Source organism: Curcuma longa, chromosome 17 (assembly GCF_044706935.1).
Source record: "Curcuma longa cultivar G26 ecotype Majalengka, Jawa Barat chromosome 17, ITB_CL_G26_1.1, whole genome shotgun sequence".
Lineage (NCBI taxonomy): Eukaryota > Viridiplantae > Streptophyta > Magnoliopsida > Zingiberales > Zingiberaceae > Curcuma > Curcuma longa.
Window position 1 is genome coordinate 2790896 of NC_133877.1, and position 21119 is coordinate 2812014.

The window sequence follows — 21119 nt, forward strand, 5'->3', positions numbered from 1 at the left end:
AATTTAATTCCTCAAAAATCCTATCCTAAGAAGGAACTATAGTTTTTTAAAAAATAATAAAAATAATATATATATATATAAATATAAAAACTCTGGCGGAGAGTCGTCGGAGGGGAGACGAGGCTTTGGACTCTGCCGACCCGTGGCCCTCTCTCCTCCCACTGGTTCTTTCCTCTCCTCCTCTGCTTTCCGCCGCCGCCTCCCGCTCCTCCTCCGCCGCCGCCTGCCACATCGTCGTTTTCCATTCGCAAACTCGGTCCTCAACTGCCTCTCCAGGTCTTCCCGAATCAAGCCCTCGAATCGCTCCGATTCGACCGCCTCCTCACCAGCGACGCCGAGGAGGAAATCGGGGCAGGATTATTCGAAGAGATCGAAGAGATGGAGAGCATCGTGGAGCTGGTCGAGCGGCTGTCCGCCCGGGAGCTGCATCTGGTGCCATCTGGTGCTGGTCTACTTCGCCCAGGAGGGGAGGGAACCGGGTCGACGCCGTGACTGCGGAGCTCATGGTCCATCGCCTGCGACTGGATCGAGTTCCTCATCGCCGAGGAGCACGCGGCGGCGGACGTGGTTGCGCGGCGGAATGAGATGGAGTGCGTGGGGGGTTCGATCCGGGATTCAGCATGGTGTAAAAGGTGGTGGGTCTGTACTGGGACAAGGGCAAGATGGACGAAGCGGTGGCCCCTTCGTGAAGGAAGTTCTGAGACGCAGGGCAATCGGCAGCTGCAAAATTGAAGATGGAAGCGTGGGCGAGAGAGGAGGAGGAGGGCCAGTTGGATATCTCGTGTGGAAGATGATGGTAAGCTCGATTCCATCTTGCGCAACCAATTGATCCTTAATTTGCACTACTGCCTGTCAAACTGATCCTTGTTATAGTTCATCTTCTTGGCATGCTCTTTAGGTTTTTGTGTAGCTGTTTCATCGACTGCATAATTTCCTTTCTTATGAATTTCTATCTTGTATTAGCTTGAAACTGATGATTCTATTCATTTCTTTACATATTTGTGTTGAATAATTTCTAGGTTGTGTCAAGCTGATCATGAATATCACTCCATTCCGATGTTTAAGGTCCATTAGCATATTGTGTCTTTGTAAACACCTACAGCAAATCAGTATCCAGAACTAAGCACAATTGGTTTCCCATATGAGTTCTGGCAATTTTCCTTTTTGCAGAGGAAACATAATATGAATGGTAAACATGTGGCAATTGCATTAGATCTCTGTGATTGTGTGAAAGATGAGGTTTTTAAAATTAGTTAGATAGGCTTTTAAGGCAAATCGATGATTTATACAACGTAATTCTTCCATGTTTCAGCTCTTTGTGCATGCGCACTTTAGTTTCTGCTGGTGTATTTGTCTAGAGTTGTGCTCGTGATCAGTTTTTGGTTCATATGCTCAACTGAAAAATGTTTATTCTAGAATTGAAGGTTTTTTGTGCTTTCTTCTTGGGGTTTTGTTTTAGTCGGGATGGAGAATAGAATATTACGACCTTAAACTTTTATTGATCAGAGCAATCAAAAACTCCGTTGTTATGCAAAGAGTATAGAATTTTCAAGCTATACTAAAGTTTACCGAAGATAATCTTGCAACAATCCGTAATTGCTATATGATTCCTCTTTCATGTGGAGTTATCTCTTTGTTAGTCGTATATCAAGGCACTTATGGATCTTAGCCTCTTGTCTGATACTTTCAGGTAGATGGAAATTACTTGGAAGCAGTTAAATCGGTTATCGATTTCAAAGACAATGGCTTAAAACCTGAAGTTTATAGTTATATAATTGCATTGACAGCACTAGTTAAAGAGCAAAAGGAGTTCTTCGAAGGCTGGCTTGATCGTCAAACAGGATGTTGAGAATCTCAGCGTACCGAAAAATATCAGTTGATGCTCAAAAGCAATGGAATTCTTTATCAGATTGGGCACTGCAGGGGGTAGCTCAATGGTCTCTGGCTCTGGAGTTGTTCATGAGAGGTTTCTTTCACTATATACATGTGCCAGTTTCTGACTAGAGGTGGAGCAGAAGTTTTGGCTAATGAAACTCTCCGTGCTCCTTGCCTCGACAGAGAGCTATATGATGCAGCTCTAGCAACTTGTGCTTCACAGAAGGAAAATGGTGCTGTCGGACGACTGCTCGCTGGAGCAGAAGAAGACATTTTCATGGCTACTTGAAAGGATGGCACAACTTGATGCTTTGGAAACGCTCATAAGGATGCTCGACTTGGGCTTATGCCCAGACTCCTTGGATCGGGTTGCTGTTTTGCAAGCTCTAAGAAAGAGCATACAGGAATCTGGAAACATAGAACCCTACACCAGGCTTTGCAAAAGTGTGCAGATGTTTTAGTTCACCTTTCGCATTAAGTTGTAAAGAATGAGGCTCAAAAGGAACATAATGGACTTCTTAATAGGATTTCACAAAGTTTGGACAGTGATAGAAAATCTCTGTAGCACTGGAGTTTGTTTCAGATAGAAGCATATTGTAAGAAGAGATATTGGCAGAAGCAAGCACGCTCTCAAACTCTCACCAAATTCACAGCAGGAAACACAAAAGGTATTCTTTCTCGCATATGTCATCTACCATTCTGGCTGTTTAGGACTGAGACGATCTCTGCAAACTGAGGTCTCCTTGTAGGGATACTGTCCCAGCACCTGCTCATGAGTGACTTGAGAAACTGAGGGGTGTCTTGGGGAATCTCTGGCCTTAGGCCACAGGTTGCGATCCCTACTGCTGCTTGAACTGGTGAGTAGGAAGAGTAAGCTGCCTCGCCAGTCAGCATCTCCCACACAACCATGCCGTAGCTGTACACATTGCTCATCCAAGTCTCTGCCACAGTCTCACAGTCGCCAGCGATTATCTGTATTAGGATCAGAATCAAACTGCATCAGTCAGTGTGCCGAAAGTTGCTTAATCTGATAAAAGTTGCAGGAGGACTAGTAATCTTCAATGATCTTATAAGTTTTTGAAGGTATGATAGCTCAGCTGAATCTGTAATGAGAAGAATGGTTAGAGCATGAGCTTATGAGAGGTACTGACCTCCGGCGCCAGCCACCGGTAGCCTGCTGTCTCGTACTCCGTAACCTCGCCGACGCTGTTGCAGGAAGTGACTATGCCCATGTCCCCGAGGCAAGCGTTCCTGTGCCTGTCCAGTAGAATTCGCTGTGTGTTGAGGTCTCTGTAAGCCACTCCATGGTTGTTCATGAACAGGAGTCCCTCTGCGACGTCCAATGCAATGCTCGCCACCTCCCTCGCCGGAAGCTTTCTGTTCTTCTGGATCAGATCGTGCACTGATCCACCGTCCATCATCCTTGTCACCACGCAGAGGCCATGGCTCTCCTCGAAGAAGATGCCGTAGAACTGGAGGATGTTCTTTTGGCTGCAGCTCATCAGCTGGAGGAGATCCTGCCGGACCTCGACGTCGTAGGAGCTCCCCCGGTCGCAGCCCCGGAGCTTTTTGACCCACGCCCGCCGGCCCCTGTAGGTGCCTCTGAAGGCGTTGGGCCAGGCGCGGTCGAGGAGCTTCACCTCGTCGGAGTTTAACACCCACCGCCCCAGCTCGTCGCCGCCCGACAGGATGCTCTGCCACTCGTCGATGGAGACGACGACCGACGACATCGGGAGCGGGCAGGGCAGCCGCTGCGCCCGCCGTAGCGCGTCGACGTCGGCCGCCTGCCCGTCCTCCGCCTCGAACTGGGCCTCCTCGATGGCCCTCGAGATCTCTTCTTGGCATCCGCAGAGCCCGAAGGAGAGCTTGGCGTCGTTGGTCTTGGGCTTCTTCACCGCCGCCTTCACGGAAGCCTCTATCCGGCCTTTGAACTGCCGCTCGCTGCCTTTCCGGACGAGCACGGTGACGACGCCGAGCGCCAAGCCTTTCTTCTCAAAGATCTGGATCTTCTTGCAACAGATCAGTGAAGTATCCAGAGATCCCGACATCGCCGGCCATGACAGGGGCGAGCTGCAGGCGAATGTGACCTTGAAAACCACTCCCTCGCTGCCGTTTTCGTCGTCGTGAATCTCTTGAAGGTTGATCGCTGGGTGGTCGTCCGCCACAGCCTGCTCGACCAATCGCACATGCAAAAGCACATCTTTCATGTCGAATCCTGCTTGCGCATAGCTGCGGCATCGATTCAAGCAAAAGAGGAGTTTTTAGCCGATCAAAGCCTCGAAAAGATAGCAACTGGCACAGGCGAACACCTCTTGGGCAGAGCATCAAAATGGCGGCGGGCATTGGAGAAGAACCTCTCCGGCGGCTGAGAGCCCAGATTACGTCCGCCGCGGAAGAGGCGATCGAAGCGCGAAGGCGAAGGTTCACGGACGGAGTCGAGGTTGAGGGAGAGGGAGCTACGAAGGGCGGCGATGGCGCCGGCGAAGTTGCGGCCGAGGCGCTGCCACTTCTTGGGCGGCGGCAAGGCCGCGGAGGGGGAAGCCGAGGAGGACGACGACGATGAAGAAGAAGAAGAAGAAGAGTTGCAGGTCGGAGACGCGGCAGCGGCGCGGTGGAACGCCTCGGACCGCTCATGAGTCTGCATCAGCACCTGCTCCACCATGTCCTCATCGGTGCTCGGCCGACCGGACCAGCACTCCAGCGCCGCTGCCATCTCCGTCAGCCTCCAAATCAAAGCAAAGCCAACGGCAAAAGAAAAGGCACAAACACCCTCGACTTCTACTGCTCCATGAAACTCCAAACAAACTCCAAGAAGCGATGGCTACGAAGGAGGATTCAGGATCGTACCAGTAGTAGTTGTAGTAAATTGGCAAATGGAAGAGGAAACGGAAGAGCTTGATGTAGAACTGCTCCGCTCCTGTTCCTCCCGCTGCAACTTCGCTTTTGCTTCCCTACTTATTGTACTACTGATGGACCACTCTAACTCTAATTTATAAGGTCAAATTCATCCATATTTTAATAATAAATTAAATTTTAAAAACCCTATTTTAGAGTTTCATATTATTAAGCTGCAAATCTATTATTATTATTATTATTATTATTATTATTATTATTATTTTACAATATTTGTGAGATTATTTTTGGCAAGTGGATATATAAATTAGTCAACTCATAAATTAGTAGAACATGCCTGTAGGAGTTGGGATCATGTCATATGTTGGAGTGAATATATAATATAATATAATAATTAAGAATTCTTAAAAAATATTTTTTGAATAAATCTAGGAAGAAACTTACACATAAAAGAAAGGGACAGAGGGGAACAAAAAGGTACACCCACGGGTATTTATAATTCTAAATTCCAAATAAGTAATCACGTGACAAAAGTTAATAATAATCGTCTATCACGTGACCACGCATTCATTATTCATCTTGGTCCCCCCTCCTCATTCACACTGAACCGGGTTTAGTTATCCAATCATGGGGTCGGCTTAATTAATTCCGAGGCAGGCAAGATTCTTGCGCCTAATCCACTTAAATTATTGCTCCGGTCGAGACGAACCGAACCGGAATCACATGTTCATTGGAATTGGATTAATCAAAGAGGGGCGAGAGTTGATTGGTCACGTGCCCTGTCGTGAATGGGTTCGATTATGGGCTCGCGGATAACTGGGCTCAGATTTGATAGATAGATAAGTTAAGATGGGCCTGCAATATGGGCCGTATATTAATTGTTAAAATAAAAAAATAATTAATTTAATTAATGTTTTCACTGAACAAAAATTTGTCATTTTAATTTAATAATAAAAATTCAGAAAACTATTAGTAGCCATGTATATTCCCTAGTCTCTAAACTGTTTTTAATTATTGATTTATTAATTACTTGCTAAAAAATAAAGGACTTTATCAAAACAGAGGAGCATCCTTGACCTTCCGATTTTAATCCAACGGCCAGTCTCTTTTGCGTCATCGAACGGTTCAGATTCTTCCATCAAACGAAACACGTAAACCGGCGCTCCCTTGTGGATTTCATATTTAAAGGCGCGGGGTTCGCCTCCTTGCCGAACCCTAGTCGAGTTGCGGCGGCGTTCTCGCTCTTCCTCCTCCTCCTCGTCGGTAGCAAGGTAGATCTCGCTCGATCGCAATTCTTATTATCTGTTTCGATCCAAGCTTTTACCATTTGATCTGATTGTTCGTTATTTCCTCGGTTTGTGTATTCTTTATTTTTATTCTTTGATGCAGCATTGAGTATTTTACTACTTTGTCGTTGCTAATCCAAATCACAAGCTCGCCTTAGCATCGATCTGGCTGTTTTATCTTCACAATCTAATTTGTGCTATATATATTTTTGTTCCACCTACAATTTTTCGGTATTGCTGCTAGTTCTTCCCTTAAATTTATTCCTTTTCATTCAACAGGGCTCGCTTTCTAATTTCTTCATTCGTAATCGTAGCGCTCATCATGTCCATTGAACCTAACGTAGAAATCTGCATCTTGCATGGTCCATTATGTGTCCGTGATAATTTATTTTTGTTCGTTGCTCATTGGATTGATCAACAAAACATTTTATTATTTTAGTTTTTCCGTGTGTAATCCCACGTAATTGTTGAGAGATGAATTTATATTATTATGACATGCGGATGACATAGTTCAAAACTAATATTTCGGATTCCATTCTTTTGCAGGCCTAGGAAGTATTAGGGAAAATGTTTACTGCGAGGAAGAAGATCCTAAAGGATAAGGGTGCGGAACCTACTGAGTTTGAAGACACTGTGGCTCAGGCTAGTTGTCTTCATCTTTCATATCGTGTTGTTCTGATGTTTATGTTGAGATCCCAAATGAACTGTTCATGTTCATAGCAGGCATTCTTTGATCTGGAGAATGGGAACCAGGAGTTGAAGAGTGACTTGAAGGATCTTTACATAAATTCAGCAGCGTAAGTTTGTAAATTTTGTTTTGTGAACTTGCAGATATGCTTATTTTATATAAATTTTATGGTTTTTGGTACAGGCAAATTGATATAGCTGGCAACAGGAAAGCTGTTGTTATTCACATTCCATACAGACTGCGTAAAGCCTACAAAAAGATTCATGTGAGGCTAGTTAGAGAACTGGAAAAGAAGTTCAGTGGGAAGGTAAACCTACTCCTTCATTTCAATTAATCTCATGCAAGTCTTTGTTTGCAATTAAGTCTATTAATTGAAGATGTTTATATCAAATTGACTAACTATAAGATTTAACATTGAAAACTATAATATAATATAATATAATACATATATGTGTATATATATACTCAACTTTTGAATGGTAGCCATTTAGCTTGTATGCCACTATTGCAAACATCTGTTGGTGCTATTTACATATATTTGTAAACGTTCATTGTTCTGTTCAATGCCGACAGACAGGGTGCTTTGTATAATCACTAAAAACTGAGATCATCTCCGGCTAAGTGTTTGTTTTTTTTTTGAGTGATGAATGGTGTTTGCCATAATGTAGGACACGTAGACTAATGCTATGTTTCTGTAATCTTGATTCTCAATTAGAAAATTTTCTTCCTGATCCCCGTGATTTCACATCAAGCTATCCATGAACCAAAAAATGTGTTCTAAAGTTTCTTCTAGGATCAGAATATCTCAGGAACAATATGTTTACCTATAAGTAGTTAACTTTTCAATGAAAATGTTATGATATCTACAATGTGATTGTAGCTTCTGGGATCCTAAATGGATGTTTGGCTCTTTTTTATGCATCTGCCAACTTTTAGTCAACTGTCCATTTGTCTGATAGGATGTAGTACTTATCGCTACCCGGAGGATACTGAAGCCCCCAAAGAAAGGTTCTGCCGTTGTGCGCCCTCGCTCCCGCACTCTCACTGCCGTCCATGATGCCATCCTTGAAGATGTAGTGTACCCTGCTGAAATTGTAGGAAAGCGCATCAGATATCGTTTGGATGGCTCAAAAATCATAAAGGTATAAACATTGTCCTTGTAATGATCAGTTGTTATTTGGCACCAGTTTACTCCTTTCTTTTGTGTCGGTTCCTTGAACAACTCACACTTTCTTAACTATTATCTCGATTCCTATATCAGTTGCTTTGCTTTATTATCAGTTAATTATAGTGAAAATGTTCTTATGAAAAGATCAATCAACTACATTTTTCCTCATCAGATTTTCTTGGACCCAAAGGAGCGTAACAACACGGAATACAAGTTGGAAACTTTTACAGGGGTTTACCGGAAACTTTGTGGAAAAGAAGTGGTGTTCGAGTACCCTGTCACAGAGAGTGCTTAAATGATGCTTATGGGTAGTAAGTAGCCTTTCATTTCATTTGCTTTCCTCATTTGTAAGCAAGAGATGCTTTTTTGGGAACACTTCAATTCTGTCTTTGCTTTCAGAAATTAAAGAAACTCATTTGGTCGTTTTGTGTCTTGAGTAACATTTTACGAATAAAGCATTCGTGGATGTAGTGATTGTGTAGTCCGCGCTTAAGGGCATAAATTTGTGGAGGATGTATTTTTGGTGTGGAGCAGAAAAGCTTCATTTTTAATTCAGATTAAATTTAAATGCGAATTGATATAATGTATTTGAGTTGGGATAATCACATCTATTAATAATGTATTTAAGGATATTATTTGAATCCATGTAGAATTATAAATGTATAACACTTTTTGAAATAATTCTATAAAATTTAAGAATAATTAATTTGTCTTAATGAATTGGCTTATATGTATATCTTATATTATATACATTCAAGGGTAAAAATATGAGTGTTGCATTTTTAATTAAAGTGTTTCGTTTAATGCGAATTGTTTAAAATATTTTTATATTTTGATTGATATGGAAGAAGATAGCATATTATATTTTAAATGTTATGATAGAAGGTAGTAATGTAGCTTTTATAGTTAGTTGAGAAGAAGTTAGTATGTAATTTTCACATGTAAAAGTTAATTGTTAATTTTTATTTATATTATTTATATTTTATTTTTTAAAATAATATTTCACAAAATAAATGATAGAGATATTATGATAGTCATTATATTTGTAATGAATATAATTTAGAAAGTAGTATATAACTTTTATCATGTGTAACTACTATTTTCTATGTTGCAGTTACTTGCTAAAAAAATAAGGATAAAAGTAATTAGGATAGTTTATATTTTTATAGAATTTTTGTCCTACGTTCATCTACTCTTAGCCATATTTTTTTATAGAGAATTTTTATTTTTTTTAATCCTACTTTTGTTTTTATAATCGTTTGCATTTTCAGCATTTTCGATTGTAATTGTCTTATATGTATAAATATATATATATATATATACAGAAACAAATTGCTTTGCTCAGTCATTGAAAGGCAATGTTTTTGACATTTTCCGAAACATGTGTTCTTCATAATTGGCGTTTAGTAAACATACAAATTCCCAGATCAGACAGGTGATGATAAAAAAAAATGGACAAAAAAGGAAAAAATAACCGAGTTTAAAGCAGGCAAACTGAACACCTGATACTTGATCCTACCATGGACGCAGAAATTAGCACTCCTCGTCTACTACGATCGCAAGAAATACTGCACGCTTCTTCCTCCGGCGAACTTATCATGCACCGATGTTCTCGATCTCAGCAGTTTTATCCATTCTTTTCACGATCCCCGCAATGACCTGATGACATGATGTTCATCGAAAATTTGTCAACGCTAATAACTGCAACACTAAGAACCCTAATTCTTTAAGTAAATTAATAACATTTTTGGAACATGATACTATAGTTCGAAGGACCAAACTGTTTTTTTTTATAAAAAAAGTGTAATGAAAAGTTTAAGACGATTGTGATATTCTGGTGTAAATTACCTTTCCAGGTCCTAACTCGTAGCTTTTCTTCAGCCCTTTGCTTAACAGAGTCTTCACAGTTGATTCCCACTGAACAGGTGAAGTGACCTGAAGTAACAAGAATTGGTTCGATAAGGCTAAAAAGGATCATCTTTTCAAGCTGTAAATAGTGTAAAGATAAGGCCAACAATGAGACCTGCCGAGCCAAAATTTTCTTAATTGTATCGGGATCAGAGTGTGGCTGAGCATCCACATTTGATATAACTGGTATCCTAGGAGTTCTGATTTCTGTTGATGCTAGTGCAGCTTCTAATCTGGAGACGGCGGGTTCCATAAAGCCTGTATGGAAGGCACCGGCAACGGCAAGACGTACCTGGTGATGAATGATTTATTTGGTTTTAGTGCAGATTCACTCAACATCAACACTCAGCTAAAAATGGAAGGATTCAGCAAGATTCTCTGTAATGAAACCAATTGTATTTGAGACTTTCAAATTACACCATGGAGTTATATAAGGTATGAGACTACAAAAGACCAAGCGACATACTAGACTATAGTTATTTAATCAATACCATCTCCAGATCCAGTGTCTACTCACAAACTGGAAAATCAAGAAACCAAAATGGAATCAGTCAGCCAGGTGGGTCATCAGAAGAACATCCAGGTCTTAATACTAGGCATTAATTGAATGTTATGATTTTTTGATCAAGATATGTTTGCTTCTGTAGATCTATTATTTTAATCAATCACATAAGTTGTGATTCCTAACCTCCTCGTAGGTATGTCATCTAACCTAATTTGCCACTCCCAGTCTGGTTTAGATAACTAGGGTAATTTGGACCACTGCATTTTCATTCAGAAAATTGAGAAAGAATTTAAGCTAGGGATGATACAAAACCTTCCAGTTTGGTTGAATAAAAGTTAACTTCTTACCCAATGTATTTCTATTTGTTGACAGAAAGAAACAATAGACCTTAAACAAATACATTTTCATGTACCAACTAATCTTAGTTTTGTAAAAAGGTATTATGGATAAGGCAGCATGTCCCTAACACAATAAAATCATTTGCAAAAAAATAATGCCAAGAAAATTAGAAAATTAATAAAAACATGGCAGTGTAGTAGTTTAAGTGTGTAATAACATCAAAGCCAACATCATAACCAATAAATTCAGTCATTGATCTTTTTCTTAGCTATAGACCCATTTGACAAAAATTTCTTTCATCAAGCATGATAAGAAGGTAATCAAAAAGCATATGAGATAAGAACAATGTGCTGAACATTCAACAAGAAAATTGACTCTTGTGCAATAAAATGATAAGAAACTATACAGCACTGACCGTCATCCGAGCCTTGAAAGATTTTGCCTTAGCTTCAACTGCTTCAATTCCCTTCAGACCTCCAGAAACAGCATAGTTACCCTGCACTTCATCTGATGTCCATTAGAGGTGATGTTCAAAGAGTTTGCAAAATACTAAAGAAGGCATTGGGTCTAAACCATACCGTGCATAAAAAGTTTGCAATCTGAACCTTATTTTGCTCATCAACTTCTTCATTGCAAGCATCACATAACAACTGAACCTTGTCAGAGTCTAGTCCAATGACGCTTACCATAGCACTGTTGGCAGCATCTGCTGCATCCTGAGCAGAAAAAGAGGCTAAGAGCAATTATTTTCTTGAAATTATAGTAGCTAGAAGAGAAAATAGTTTAGTATATCACTCTGAATTTATACACCAACCTGCATTGCTTCTCCTCTTAGTTTGACTAGCTTGAGACCATCCTCAAAACTGGAGAATAATAAACTCAGTCAAAAGGAAAATGACAGAGACAAAAACAAACCAGAAGATATACACTAGACAAAATACCTGAATGCACCAGCAAATGCAAGGGCCGTATACTCGCCCAAGCTCAAGCCACAAGTAACGTCTGCAGAATCTATTATATGCTGGCCTCCCTCACGTGCTCGCAATACTTCAACAGCAGCTAGACTAGTGACGTAAATGGCAGGCTGTATATAATTTTATCACATACTGTTGAGTAAAATTTCTTGATTGAAATGACAAGAAAATAGTCTTTGAATATATGGTAAAAGTATTCCATGACTACATAGCAGATAATTTATAGAGCTAATGAAATGTAAAGCTGCATAATTCAGAGTAGAAAAATGAAACGTTTATGGAAGTGCGATCGAGCACTACTATGAACCTCTAATGACAGTAATACAGAGGATAGACTTAACTAAATCACATGTCAGTAATATAACTCACATTCAAGAAACTAATCACAACATTTTTGCTTACTTGGACAACAAGAAAAAGAAAGAGATACTCATGAATGACCAAAGAAAGAGCAGAAGAAAGAAATAATGACCAGCATATGGTCGCATACACAATTCTACATTCCTGTACCTGGCTTATAACTGTTGAATCAAGCTTCTCTTTTGGTCCATTTGCACAAACATCCAATAGATCAAAACTAAGTCAAAAGGAATAAAATCATAAGTTAGACTCTTAAAGTATGATTGCAAATAGCATTTCTATACAAGAGTATAGGCATACCCAAGTGTCTCATTTGCTTTCCTGAATAATTCAGCAGCTGCTTTTACATTCTGGGCTTCAATACCCATTCCAACAGTTTGTGCACCCTACCAAGAAGAGTTTTAGCAAAAAAATCTAGTATGACGAAAACAACAGGGATATCTGGAACATCTGGAAATAGGTAGGCAGTCAGAAACAATTTTGAACCAAAGCATCTGTCATACTCTAGGTAATTCCTTTGCTGCTAAAACAGATGAATGGCCCATGTCTGTGTATATATATATTTGAAAGTATATTTTAGAGAGATATAAAACAAAATTATAGATTTAACAAAATCAGAATATCACCATGGTGATCAAACAGTAGGAATTAAAAGGTTTTAATCGTAAGAAACATCTGCTCGTCAATGTTGTACGAAGGCTTTTCATTCACATACATATCAGTTGGAGATATAGACTCTTTGAACGACTCGATTCCACATTCCGGAAAACTATACCCTGTTAATTCAGTGTTTTGCCTAACATTACGCCTCTCAAAAATAACAATTCTATATAAATTTATTCCGCCACTGGTACGCAGGAAACCAGAAAAAAAAAGGAGACGGAGAGATAAAGAGGGTAGCTAGCATCAAGTTACCTGTCCGGGGAACAAGAAGGCAGTGGATGACTTGTAATCCTGGAAGAGGGCGTCATTGGCTACGGAGGATCTGGATCCAACAGAGACGCTCATCGAAACCCTAGATCTCCACAGGCTCCTGGGGCAGGGAAACGACCTCCGCGCGCCGTTGACGGGGGAGATCCGGTGGAGCGGGGCCAAGGGGAGGAGAGCGGTATAAGCCGACGCCATGGTGGTTGATCACCAGTGAGAGAGACAGCGAAACCGGAAGCAACCTGTCGAAGCGAGACGGCGAGGTTGAGGAACGGCACAGTCCGCGAGGAAGATAAAAGAGAGCGGCGGAACTTACAAGAAGGAAGGCGAGGGGGGAGAGCCGGACCAACGGTCTCCTCTCGACTCCTCCGCCTATAGATCGAGTCGGGTCAAAAAACCACGACCGGTTCATTACTTCGGTCGAAGTTGGCATCTGACTCAAAAACTGGATTAACCGGTCCGATACCGGTTCAGGTCCAGTCGATCCAAACGCGTTATACAAAAATATATATATATATAATTCGTTCACCGTCTGCGTTACATCCTGAGACAAATATATTAACACAAAAATCATTATAAGTAATGACACCATCACGAACCTTAATTATGATTAGTTGGCCCTGAAAGGATACACAATCTTGACTACAATTAGCATTCTCATATCTGTCGTCTAAAATGAAAACAAAAGAGACTCCAAAAGAAACACTATGCCCATTCTTCTACAAAAGGTGGAATCCACCACCTTAGAGAAGAGTCGCCGTCCTTCGGTGCAAACGAGACCCACTTCAAAAGAAAGCTTCGGTATCGAGACAATGACTTATTTACAGGGCGGTGGCCGATAAAAAGCACCTCTTTCCCAATGTCTTGGATTGGCAAATGGTCCAACCGATCCCTTCCTTCCAGTACTCCACCTATCGCCAGTATAAAACTCGGTTTGTTCGATATGTTGGATGATGACTCACATTTGTGCAAGAGTATATTGAGCAACTTACAGTGTCCCAGATGTCACTGGTGGTTTGGAGACCTCCTATGACGAATATTGCATCACCTAGGACGGCTGCAGCGGTGTATCCTCTAGGGACGTTCAGTGGATCTCCCATCATCCATGAACCAAGTCGGGGATCAAGAATTTCGACACTCGACACCATTGTCTCCCCGTCGAATCCTCCCATGGCATAGCTTAAACAAGAAAAGAATATGGTCAGAGCATATGGTCGTTGATAGAAGCATACCTCGTTCAGTCGTTGCTTCTTACATTTTGTCTTGGAAGACTGCCAATGAGTGGCATCCCCTTTTGAGATTCATGCTCGCGAACCTGCTCCAGTAACCTTCTCGTGGATCGTATCTTTCAACTGACCTGGACAAGTCAAACTCACATAGGTCAGCTAATTCAGCTTAAAAGTTGAAGATCACATCTTGAAAAGCACATCCGGGTGGAACAATAAATAGTCCTAAACAAGAAGCAAAAAAAAAAAAAAAATTGTTTGATTTACTATCAACAATCCATACAAAAACAAATATATTTGGTTTTCACCTCATTTACTGAGATTGAATGTTGCAATTAAAAAAAATTATAAATGTTCAAAGAAGCTCAATGGCCTACATAACCTTTGATTACATAAGGATACTTAAAATTTCCAACATATTTGAAGTCACTAAAGACTTACATTGGAATGGTATTATAGCAAAATGAGCTTAATTACATCATCAGTTCAAACTTAATTGTTGTAAGAAAAACTTACGTCAAGTAACCTTTCCCATCGTATCCACCTACAGCATACAATATTCTGTTGTGCTCAACTGCAGCAGTAGCAAATCGCTGGAAAAACCAATTGGTCAATGGATCACATGTCGGTTACATTTGGGCAAAAAACTGAGTGAATCATGGGAAGATCGAAAGGTAATTTGTTATAATATGCATGCACTACTGTGCCTCCACTGTCAACAAACACAAATATTGTAAGGAAAACAGAGAGATGAACAAAGTTTAAGTGTACTAAAAGTTTGAACACTGACAATCAACCCATATCCCACAAACTATAAGGAGATTATAGGTCCAATCTTGTGGATTATTGGTTGACAAGTTCTGATAGATTTACTGTAAGCAAGATTTGGTAAAAGCCGAGTGAGCCTTAGACATTGTAGATACTGAATTCAAACTTGCAATGGTGATTCTTCTCAACTAAACTGTATAGCAATTCAGCTTTAGCAGCAGAACATGCAACCAGAGGTGTTTATTGGACTGGGTTGGTCATGGCCAGTCCAGCACGATTTGGGTTGTGCCAAGCATGACCCAGCATGTACGAGCTGAGCCAGCACAGCACAAATCTGGGCCATGCTTGGCGTGACACAAGATTGGGCTTAGCATTGCCCACGAGCCAAGCCTAGCCCACCAATATAAACATATACATATATAGTAAATTCTAATTTTTCTGAAATTTTTATTATTTTGTAATAGTTTATAAAAATAAATTAAAAATAAAAATGGGTCCGCAAGCCTGGGATAGTTCGGCCTGCACAGCACACCCTTGAGCTGGGATGAGCACGACCCAATCGATTTGAGTTAGGCTGTGGTTGGTCCAACATGCTGTTTCAAGCCAATTCAGGCCAGGGCCATGCCTGGCCCAGCCACGTCCATTCACAACTGTAAATGCAAAAATGGGATTCAATCCCAAATAGTAACATCACCTGTGATAAATGAGATGTTAATTTACCAGATTATTACCTTCCATGGTCCAGGATATTATTCAGTTGTTGCTTATTTTATAAGATGCCCGCAGGGCCAAGCATCTAGTCCAAGAATTCATAATAACCAGGCCTTGAGTGATTTTTGAATCAACAAATGAAATTTTTGAAGTTTAAACAAGAACATAATTGGTGTGCCTCTTTGGTTCTATTTCCCTTTCCCTAATCTCCAACGTAGCGTTAATATTAATCACTTCTCCACAACAAGAATAGGAATAGTTATGCTAAAATGACTGACTAAAATTATCTAAAAAATATGCCAGAAAAACAGACAAGAAAAAACAACACATCTTCATGTAGCATCTTTAAGAGCTAAAAAAGAAATTCCAATATGACCATTGATAATGGAAGTGCTACAAAGGAAATGAACACCTTTATGACATACCTTATGAAGCATTGACTGATTGTAGATCCACCTTCCAAGCATTGGATCAAACATCTCAACCTCAGAATGGCACGAAACTCCATCTCCTCCTCCAATAGCATATATCTTGTTGTCTAAAGTAGCACTAGCAAGACTCCCTTTTGGACGAATCAGTTCAGGACATGATGTCCACTCTCTTTTCGTATGATCGTAACACTCGACTTCATCAAGTAAAAGAATCAATGGTATGTGATACACAGTTTTAAAATTCATCAGAAAGCACACAAAATAGCACCTGTTTTATACCACAAATTGCCGTCACCGCCACCCAAAACAAAGATATTATCATCCAATGTTGCAACAGAAGCATATGAACGTGGAGAGCTCATTGGTTTTAGGGGAACTAGTTTGTCATTAAATGGAGAAAAAGATTCAAATGTTGACAACCAAGAACTACCATTATAACCACCAAAAAGGTAAATGACTTTTTCATGTTCTGGACACTGCTCCATATATGTAACTCCTTGCAACAAAGAAGAGTGAAGTCTGGACTCAAGTGTATTAATTTGATCCCGTAATCCTTGAATCATCCTCTCTGATTCCTTGACTTCACCCCTTAGATGTTGCAATTCTTTATTTGATTCAGCCTAACAAAATGAGAGTGGTATAGCTAAGAGCAAAACAGTAAGTCTATTAATGAGAAAATTGATAGTTACACTATGCATATGTTGATGATACTAATTGGCAGCCCAATAAGCACCGTGGAGCTATTAATTCCAAAACCACCCCTCAAGTTGTATAAAAAGTTTCTCTTAAAATAAAAAGTTTCTTCCTCTCAACTTATACTATGTATAAATAGTTCCAACATATATAAACCTCCAACAGAATAACTAGTAGTTTCAACTTATAGTATGTACAAATAGTTCCAACGTATATAAGCCCCCAACAGAGTAACTAATAGTCTAATAAGCAAAGTGGGAATATTTACTCTAACAAAGAGGAAGACACTCGAAAAAAAGATATATCTTTGTATGGGCAAAAAGAAGTGACAGAAAGATTTAAATCCTACTTTGCCCCTAGAGATACCCGTTAGATGGGATAGTAAAAACCATGAATGATATACACCAAATTTCCAACTGCTATAAACAAATTGGTTCCAAATGCAATGCCAACACAGGATTAGAACTGATATGATGTATTAAGCAAACCTACAAATCATATCAAAGTTATGGATTTCTAGTGATAAAAAATTAAATGCCTTAGTTTGAATATTCTGAAAATTATGTCGTGTTTACACAGACAGAAGAAAACTAATTCACACAGTTCCCAAGCACAGTCCTTATTCCTTCCCAAGCACGACTCCCCACAAACTCAATTTGTGGATTCCACTTCCGGTTACAAGATCTCACTTTCAACTCAAGGTAAACAAAGGAAGGAATACGGAATGTGCTTGACTAATCCATAGAATTGATTGCAAGCTGTGCTCAGGAACTGCATCAATACTTGGAATGATTTCCTTCTGTCTGTGTAATCCCAACATTAAAGATGCAGCATCATTCATCTGATTACATCAAGATATACCTGTTTTTTCTCCAATTCCTCAGTCCTTGCTGTCAATCTTTTGATGATTTCTACCAACTAAGAAAAAAAAAGCAAAGCATTACAAGAGACAAAAGATAGCAATCAAGAAGAAAGAATGCATACAGGAGCTGTTATTACGTGAAAAGAAAGGTTTAAATACCTCAGTATTTACTGGCAGGTCGGATGTAGATCTATTTTCTTCCATATCAGGTGGTAACAAAATATTCCCTTTGCACGTTTCAGGAAATATACATGCAACACGATCATCAGTTTTACAATCTTTCAAAGACAAACCTGAAGATGCATGATCAATTGAAATCATTTTAGGCTCATGCAAAACTTTCTCCAAGTTGGGAACTGATGCTTCATCCTTGGATTGTTGATCCAGTAGGGGATTTTCTCCAGCCAGGTGAAGGTTAATAATTGAATATTGCTCCTGAACATTATCATCAAAATTCATTATTTTTTCTTCAATATCCCCCTCGTCCTGAACATTGAATGATGCCTTCCTTGAGTTATCAAGTTTTTCATAATTGCCAAAATCAATTGATTCAAACTTATCCATTTTTCTAAGTTTAGGAGAATATTTTCTCTCTATTTCAGCACCAATTTTGTCTGTATTCTCCTGGCTGTCAATTCTCTTCCATTTCGACAACAAATTGGCCTTGTCATAGGAAAAGGAAGCTTTCATGAAATTGGATGGAAGTGATAAAGGTTTGAATAAAAGCATCAAGTTGTTTGCTTGTGCATGATCCAGTTCAAACCAAAAATGTTTTTGACAATAATAATTGCTCTGAATTACAGTCATGAATTGTTTTTCTGAGAGAGGTTCGCAAGGTGTCTTGGTAAGCACACGAACCTGAAATAAATAAATGTAATTTGATTGCAAACAAACAGCTAAAGGGAAAGCCTTATGACATACCAAACAAGTACAGACACAGAAATGTTATTTGTTTGCAAAACTTTTCCTAATTACACCCTCAAATTGTTATAACATAACAAATCTTGTGAAAAAATAAATCATGTAAGTAGCAAGGAATTGTTAAAATGGTACAAGCATACTTATGGATCCTTAAATCAATTTTACAAAACAAATATGAGCAAATGTTTAACTTGAATTATGAACAGAAACCAGAGAAACCAAACTTTTTAAGCAGAACTAGCATAAAATACATGTAATATAACTTCAGCAATAATGAACAAAGAAATGAAGGCATAGTTACAAATAAGAATAGCCTATATCTTGAATCCATTGTTCAACAAAAATGGCATATCAATAAACATAATTCTTAGACCAAATGGTAGGCTATCAAATTGGAAAGGTGCTTTTGGAGGGTTGTAGGATTATTGTATACCTCTTAGGTTAAACAAACTTTTATAATCTCAAACCTGCAGTACGATTAGCCATGTTGCATGGGTAATCATTATTAAAGAAACAGCACATACAGCAGTGAGTAAAGTGAGGACATAAATGTGAGGTTATTATGAGAGAGGAAAATTTATATTGATATGATATTTATATGTTCAAAGATATAAAATCTATCATTAAACAACCTGAATTAATTAAAGTTGAAGATGAGGGTAAAAGAAAGGTTGGAGACAATTTTAATTGATATAAAATAAAAGAGTGCTGAATGACAAGTTTTATAAATGAGATGGTATTACATAGATCTCAACTACAAGATAAGGTCGACAAAGTGGACTTCAAATAGTTAGGAAATATGGCTTATTATTGTTACAATTAAATGTGCATGTGTGCGAACAGGCACATGTACGTGCTTCCATAGGTCTGTGTGTGTCATGTGGAGTGAAGGGGGATCAATGGAGATTCAATTTTAACAAAATTTGGAAGACACATCTGAACAATTGTCTGAATAACCATTGTGTCAATAAGTTGTACCCTATTAATTTTTAAAAGAGTAGTTGTCCTATGAAAATTCTACTTTTAACATAATTTTGAAAAGGAGATCTGAACCATTATCTGAATAAGTACTGTGCCACTAAGTTGTGCCCTGTTGATTTTGGAAAGAGTTCTCATCCATTTTCCAAAGGCTTCCTTGCTGCCGTATGGGATTATCTAATGCATTATGCAGAAGCTGGGAGTCTTGATCTTAAGTTGCAAGTACGTTGCTCACACAAGCCTGATTAAATGAATTAAATAACTCTGAGCTGCATCAAGGCTACAACTAGGTCAACTAGAGATCTATATCCAGCAACCCAACTAAGTCAACTAGGCATTTTGCCTGAAATTATTTGTTGGATGCTTCCCAACCTTGCATTACAGAATGCTCTAATAGTAGATATGAAATTATTACACCAACGGAAAAGTATGCAAATTTCCAGAACAAGTAGTTAAAGACAGACACAAGAATTGGTACCTCCAAGCATATCATGGAATAATAATAGAGACACGACGAACAGCTATATCAGATTATATAATTCTGCTCCTACTTAAAAAGAAAACATAGTATGCATAACTCATTGCATATCAATACCTGAGCTGGAAATTGAGTTCTCTCTGTCCCATTTTCCGTCCAAGCATAAGGGTCAATGTTCATCTGGGCATAACTTGCAGCCTCAAAAATGCCATGCATTGACCTATCAGTATAATTGAACAGAAACAAGGGTAGACCCGGGCCAATTTTGCACACATAAGAGAAATGAGCATAGGGCAATCCTGCCAATCAGGATTTCAGTGACCAAATTCAATCAGAAGGCAACAACTCGCTTATTCTTACACATTTACGTGCAGACTAAAGACTTGAAGATCACAACTTTTAAGTTGTCACTAACCAAATAATTGCTTGGCAAGACATTCCTTCATCGTCGCATTTTTGCAGCCAAAGATCACTCCTCCCAGGTCACTCGTGCGCAAGTTCCTAACAGTCCCAGCCGTGGAGCCATCGTCACCTACCATATGACAGGGCTGAGGCCACCCCGCCCCCTGGATCGATTGCGTATTACTCTTGGGGTCCATCCAGATCCCAAACCGTCTGTGCCTTAAGTACAGTGCAGTCAGCAGAACCCTAATCCCTAAAGCGAATCCGAGAACAAAAACTAATAGCAAAAGGGAGATAAAAAAAAAGGTCTCAACTCAATATTGACGCAGACGACAGATCAAAGACAGAAGAGCGACAAACTTCCTTACGTGTAACTCTGAACAAGCACTCGAGAAGGGATCCACAGAAGAACGCGGGCACTACGTCATGAACAGAAGGCGACCCACGACGCCGATGAAGATCGCCGACAGAGAGCGGACGGGAAAGGAAAGAATTAGGGTTTTAGAGGAAATGTCGTCGCGAATTGGAGGAAGAGGAGCGACTGCTTTCTGTTCCAATTTTTAAACGGCAAACATTTTTCTTGCGCTTCAATAAAAAATAATTATTTTTAAAAATGTTTTATAAATATGAAAAATACTAATATTGTATTCAAGATATAAATAAACTCATAATTGATCAAAAATAAATGATTAAAATTATTTTTGGTGCAAATTAGCAAATACTCGAAATTTAACATTAATATTTTCTTATTTAAAAAAATATTTGA

The 21119-nt window shown here is 39.4% G+C and overlaps 3 protein-coding genes and 2 pseudogenes across 7 annotated transcripts; 2 read left to right on the top strand and 3 right to left on the bottom strand.

Annotated features, from left to right (window-relative positions):
* The first annotated feature begins 91 nt into the window (after nt 1-91).
* Nucleotides 92-3336, top strand: LOC141811510 (pentatricopeptide repeat-containing protein At2g30100, chloroplastic-like; annotated as a pseudogene).
* On the bottom strand, nt 2563-4588 carry LOC141811717 (uncharacterized; annotated as a pseudogene).
* Nucleotides 4589-5927: 1339 nt separating this feature from the next.
* LOC141848708 (small ribosomal subunit protein eS7-like) lies at nt 5928-8296 on the top strand. Its single transcript, XM_074736753.1, has 6 exons — nt 5928-5999; nt 6561-6656; nt 6738-6811; nt 6886-7009; nt 7662-7844; nt 8043-8296. Exons 2-6 carry the CDS (start codon nt 6582-6584, stop codon nt 8163-8165), a joined length of 579 nt encoding a protein of 192 aa, XP_074592854.1. The 5' UTR covers nt 5928-5999; nt 6561-6581; the 3' UTR covers nt 8166-8296.
* A 922-nt stretch (nt 8297-9218) lies between these two features.
* On the bottom strand, nt 9219-13193 carry LOC141848736 (uncharacterized). The gene is made up of 10 exons (XM_074736789.1): nt 12872-13193; nt 12257-12342; nt 12107-12173; nt 11564-11706; nt 11437-11485; nt 11201-11338; nt 11038-11118; nt 9894-10070; nt 9719-9805; nt 9219-9529 (listed from the first exon to the last, which is right to left on the bottom strand). Exons 1-10 carry the CDS (start codon nt 13079-13081, stop codon nt 9467-9469), a joined length of 1101 nt encoding a protein of 366 aa, XP_074592890.1. The 5' UTR covers nt 13082-13193; the 3' UTR covers nt 9219-9466.
* A 263-nt stretch (nt 13194-13456) lies between these two features.
* On the bottom strand, nt 13457-20887 carry LOC141811904 (uncharacterized). 5 transcript variants are annotated; one of them, XM_074699983.1, is made up of 11 exons: nt 20722-20887; nt 20367-20566; nt 20069-20250; nt 17734-18432; nt 17574-17630; nt 16288-16639; nt 16014-16213; nt 14626-14702; nt 14139-14240; nt 13876-14062; nt 13457-13794 (listed from the first exon to the last, which is right to left on the bottom strand). In XM_074699983.1, the coding sequence occupies exons 2-11, from the start codon at nt 20548-20550 to the stop codon at nt 13705-13707; spliced, it is 2130 nt and encodes a 709-aa protein (XP_074556084.1). In that variant the 5' UTR covers nt 20551-20566; nt 20722-20887; the 3' UTR covers nt 13457-13704. The 5 variants fall into 5 exon arrangements, with proteins under 5 accessions (XP_074556084.1, XP_074556083.1, XP_074556080.1 ...); XM_074699982.1 differs by having other exon boundaries at nt 20367-20599; XM_074699979.1 differs by having other exon boundaries at nt 20367-20606.
* Between the last annotated feature and the right edge of the window lie 232 nt (nt 20888-21119).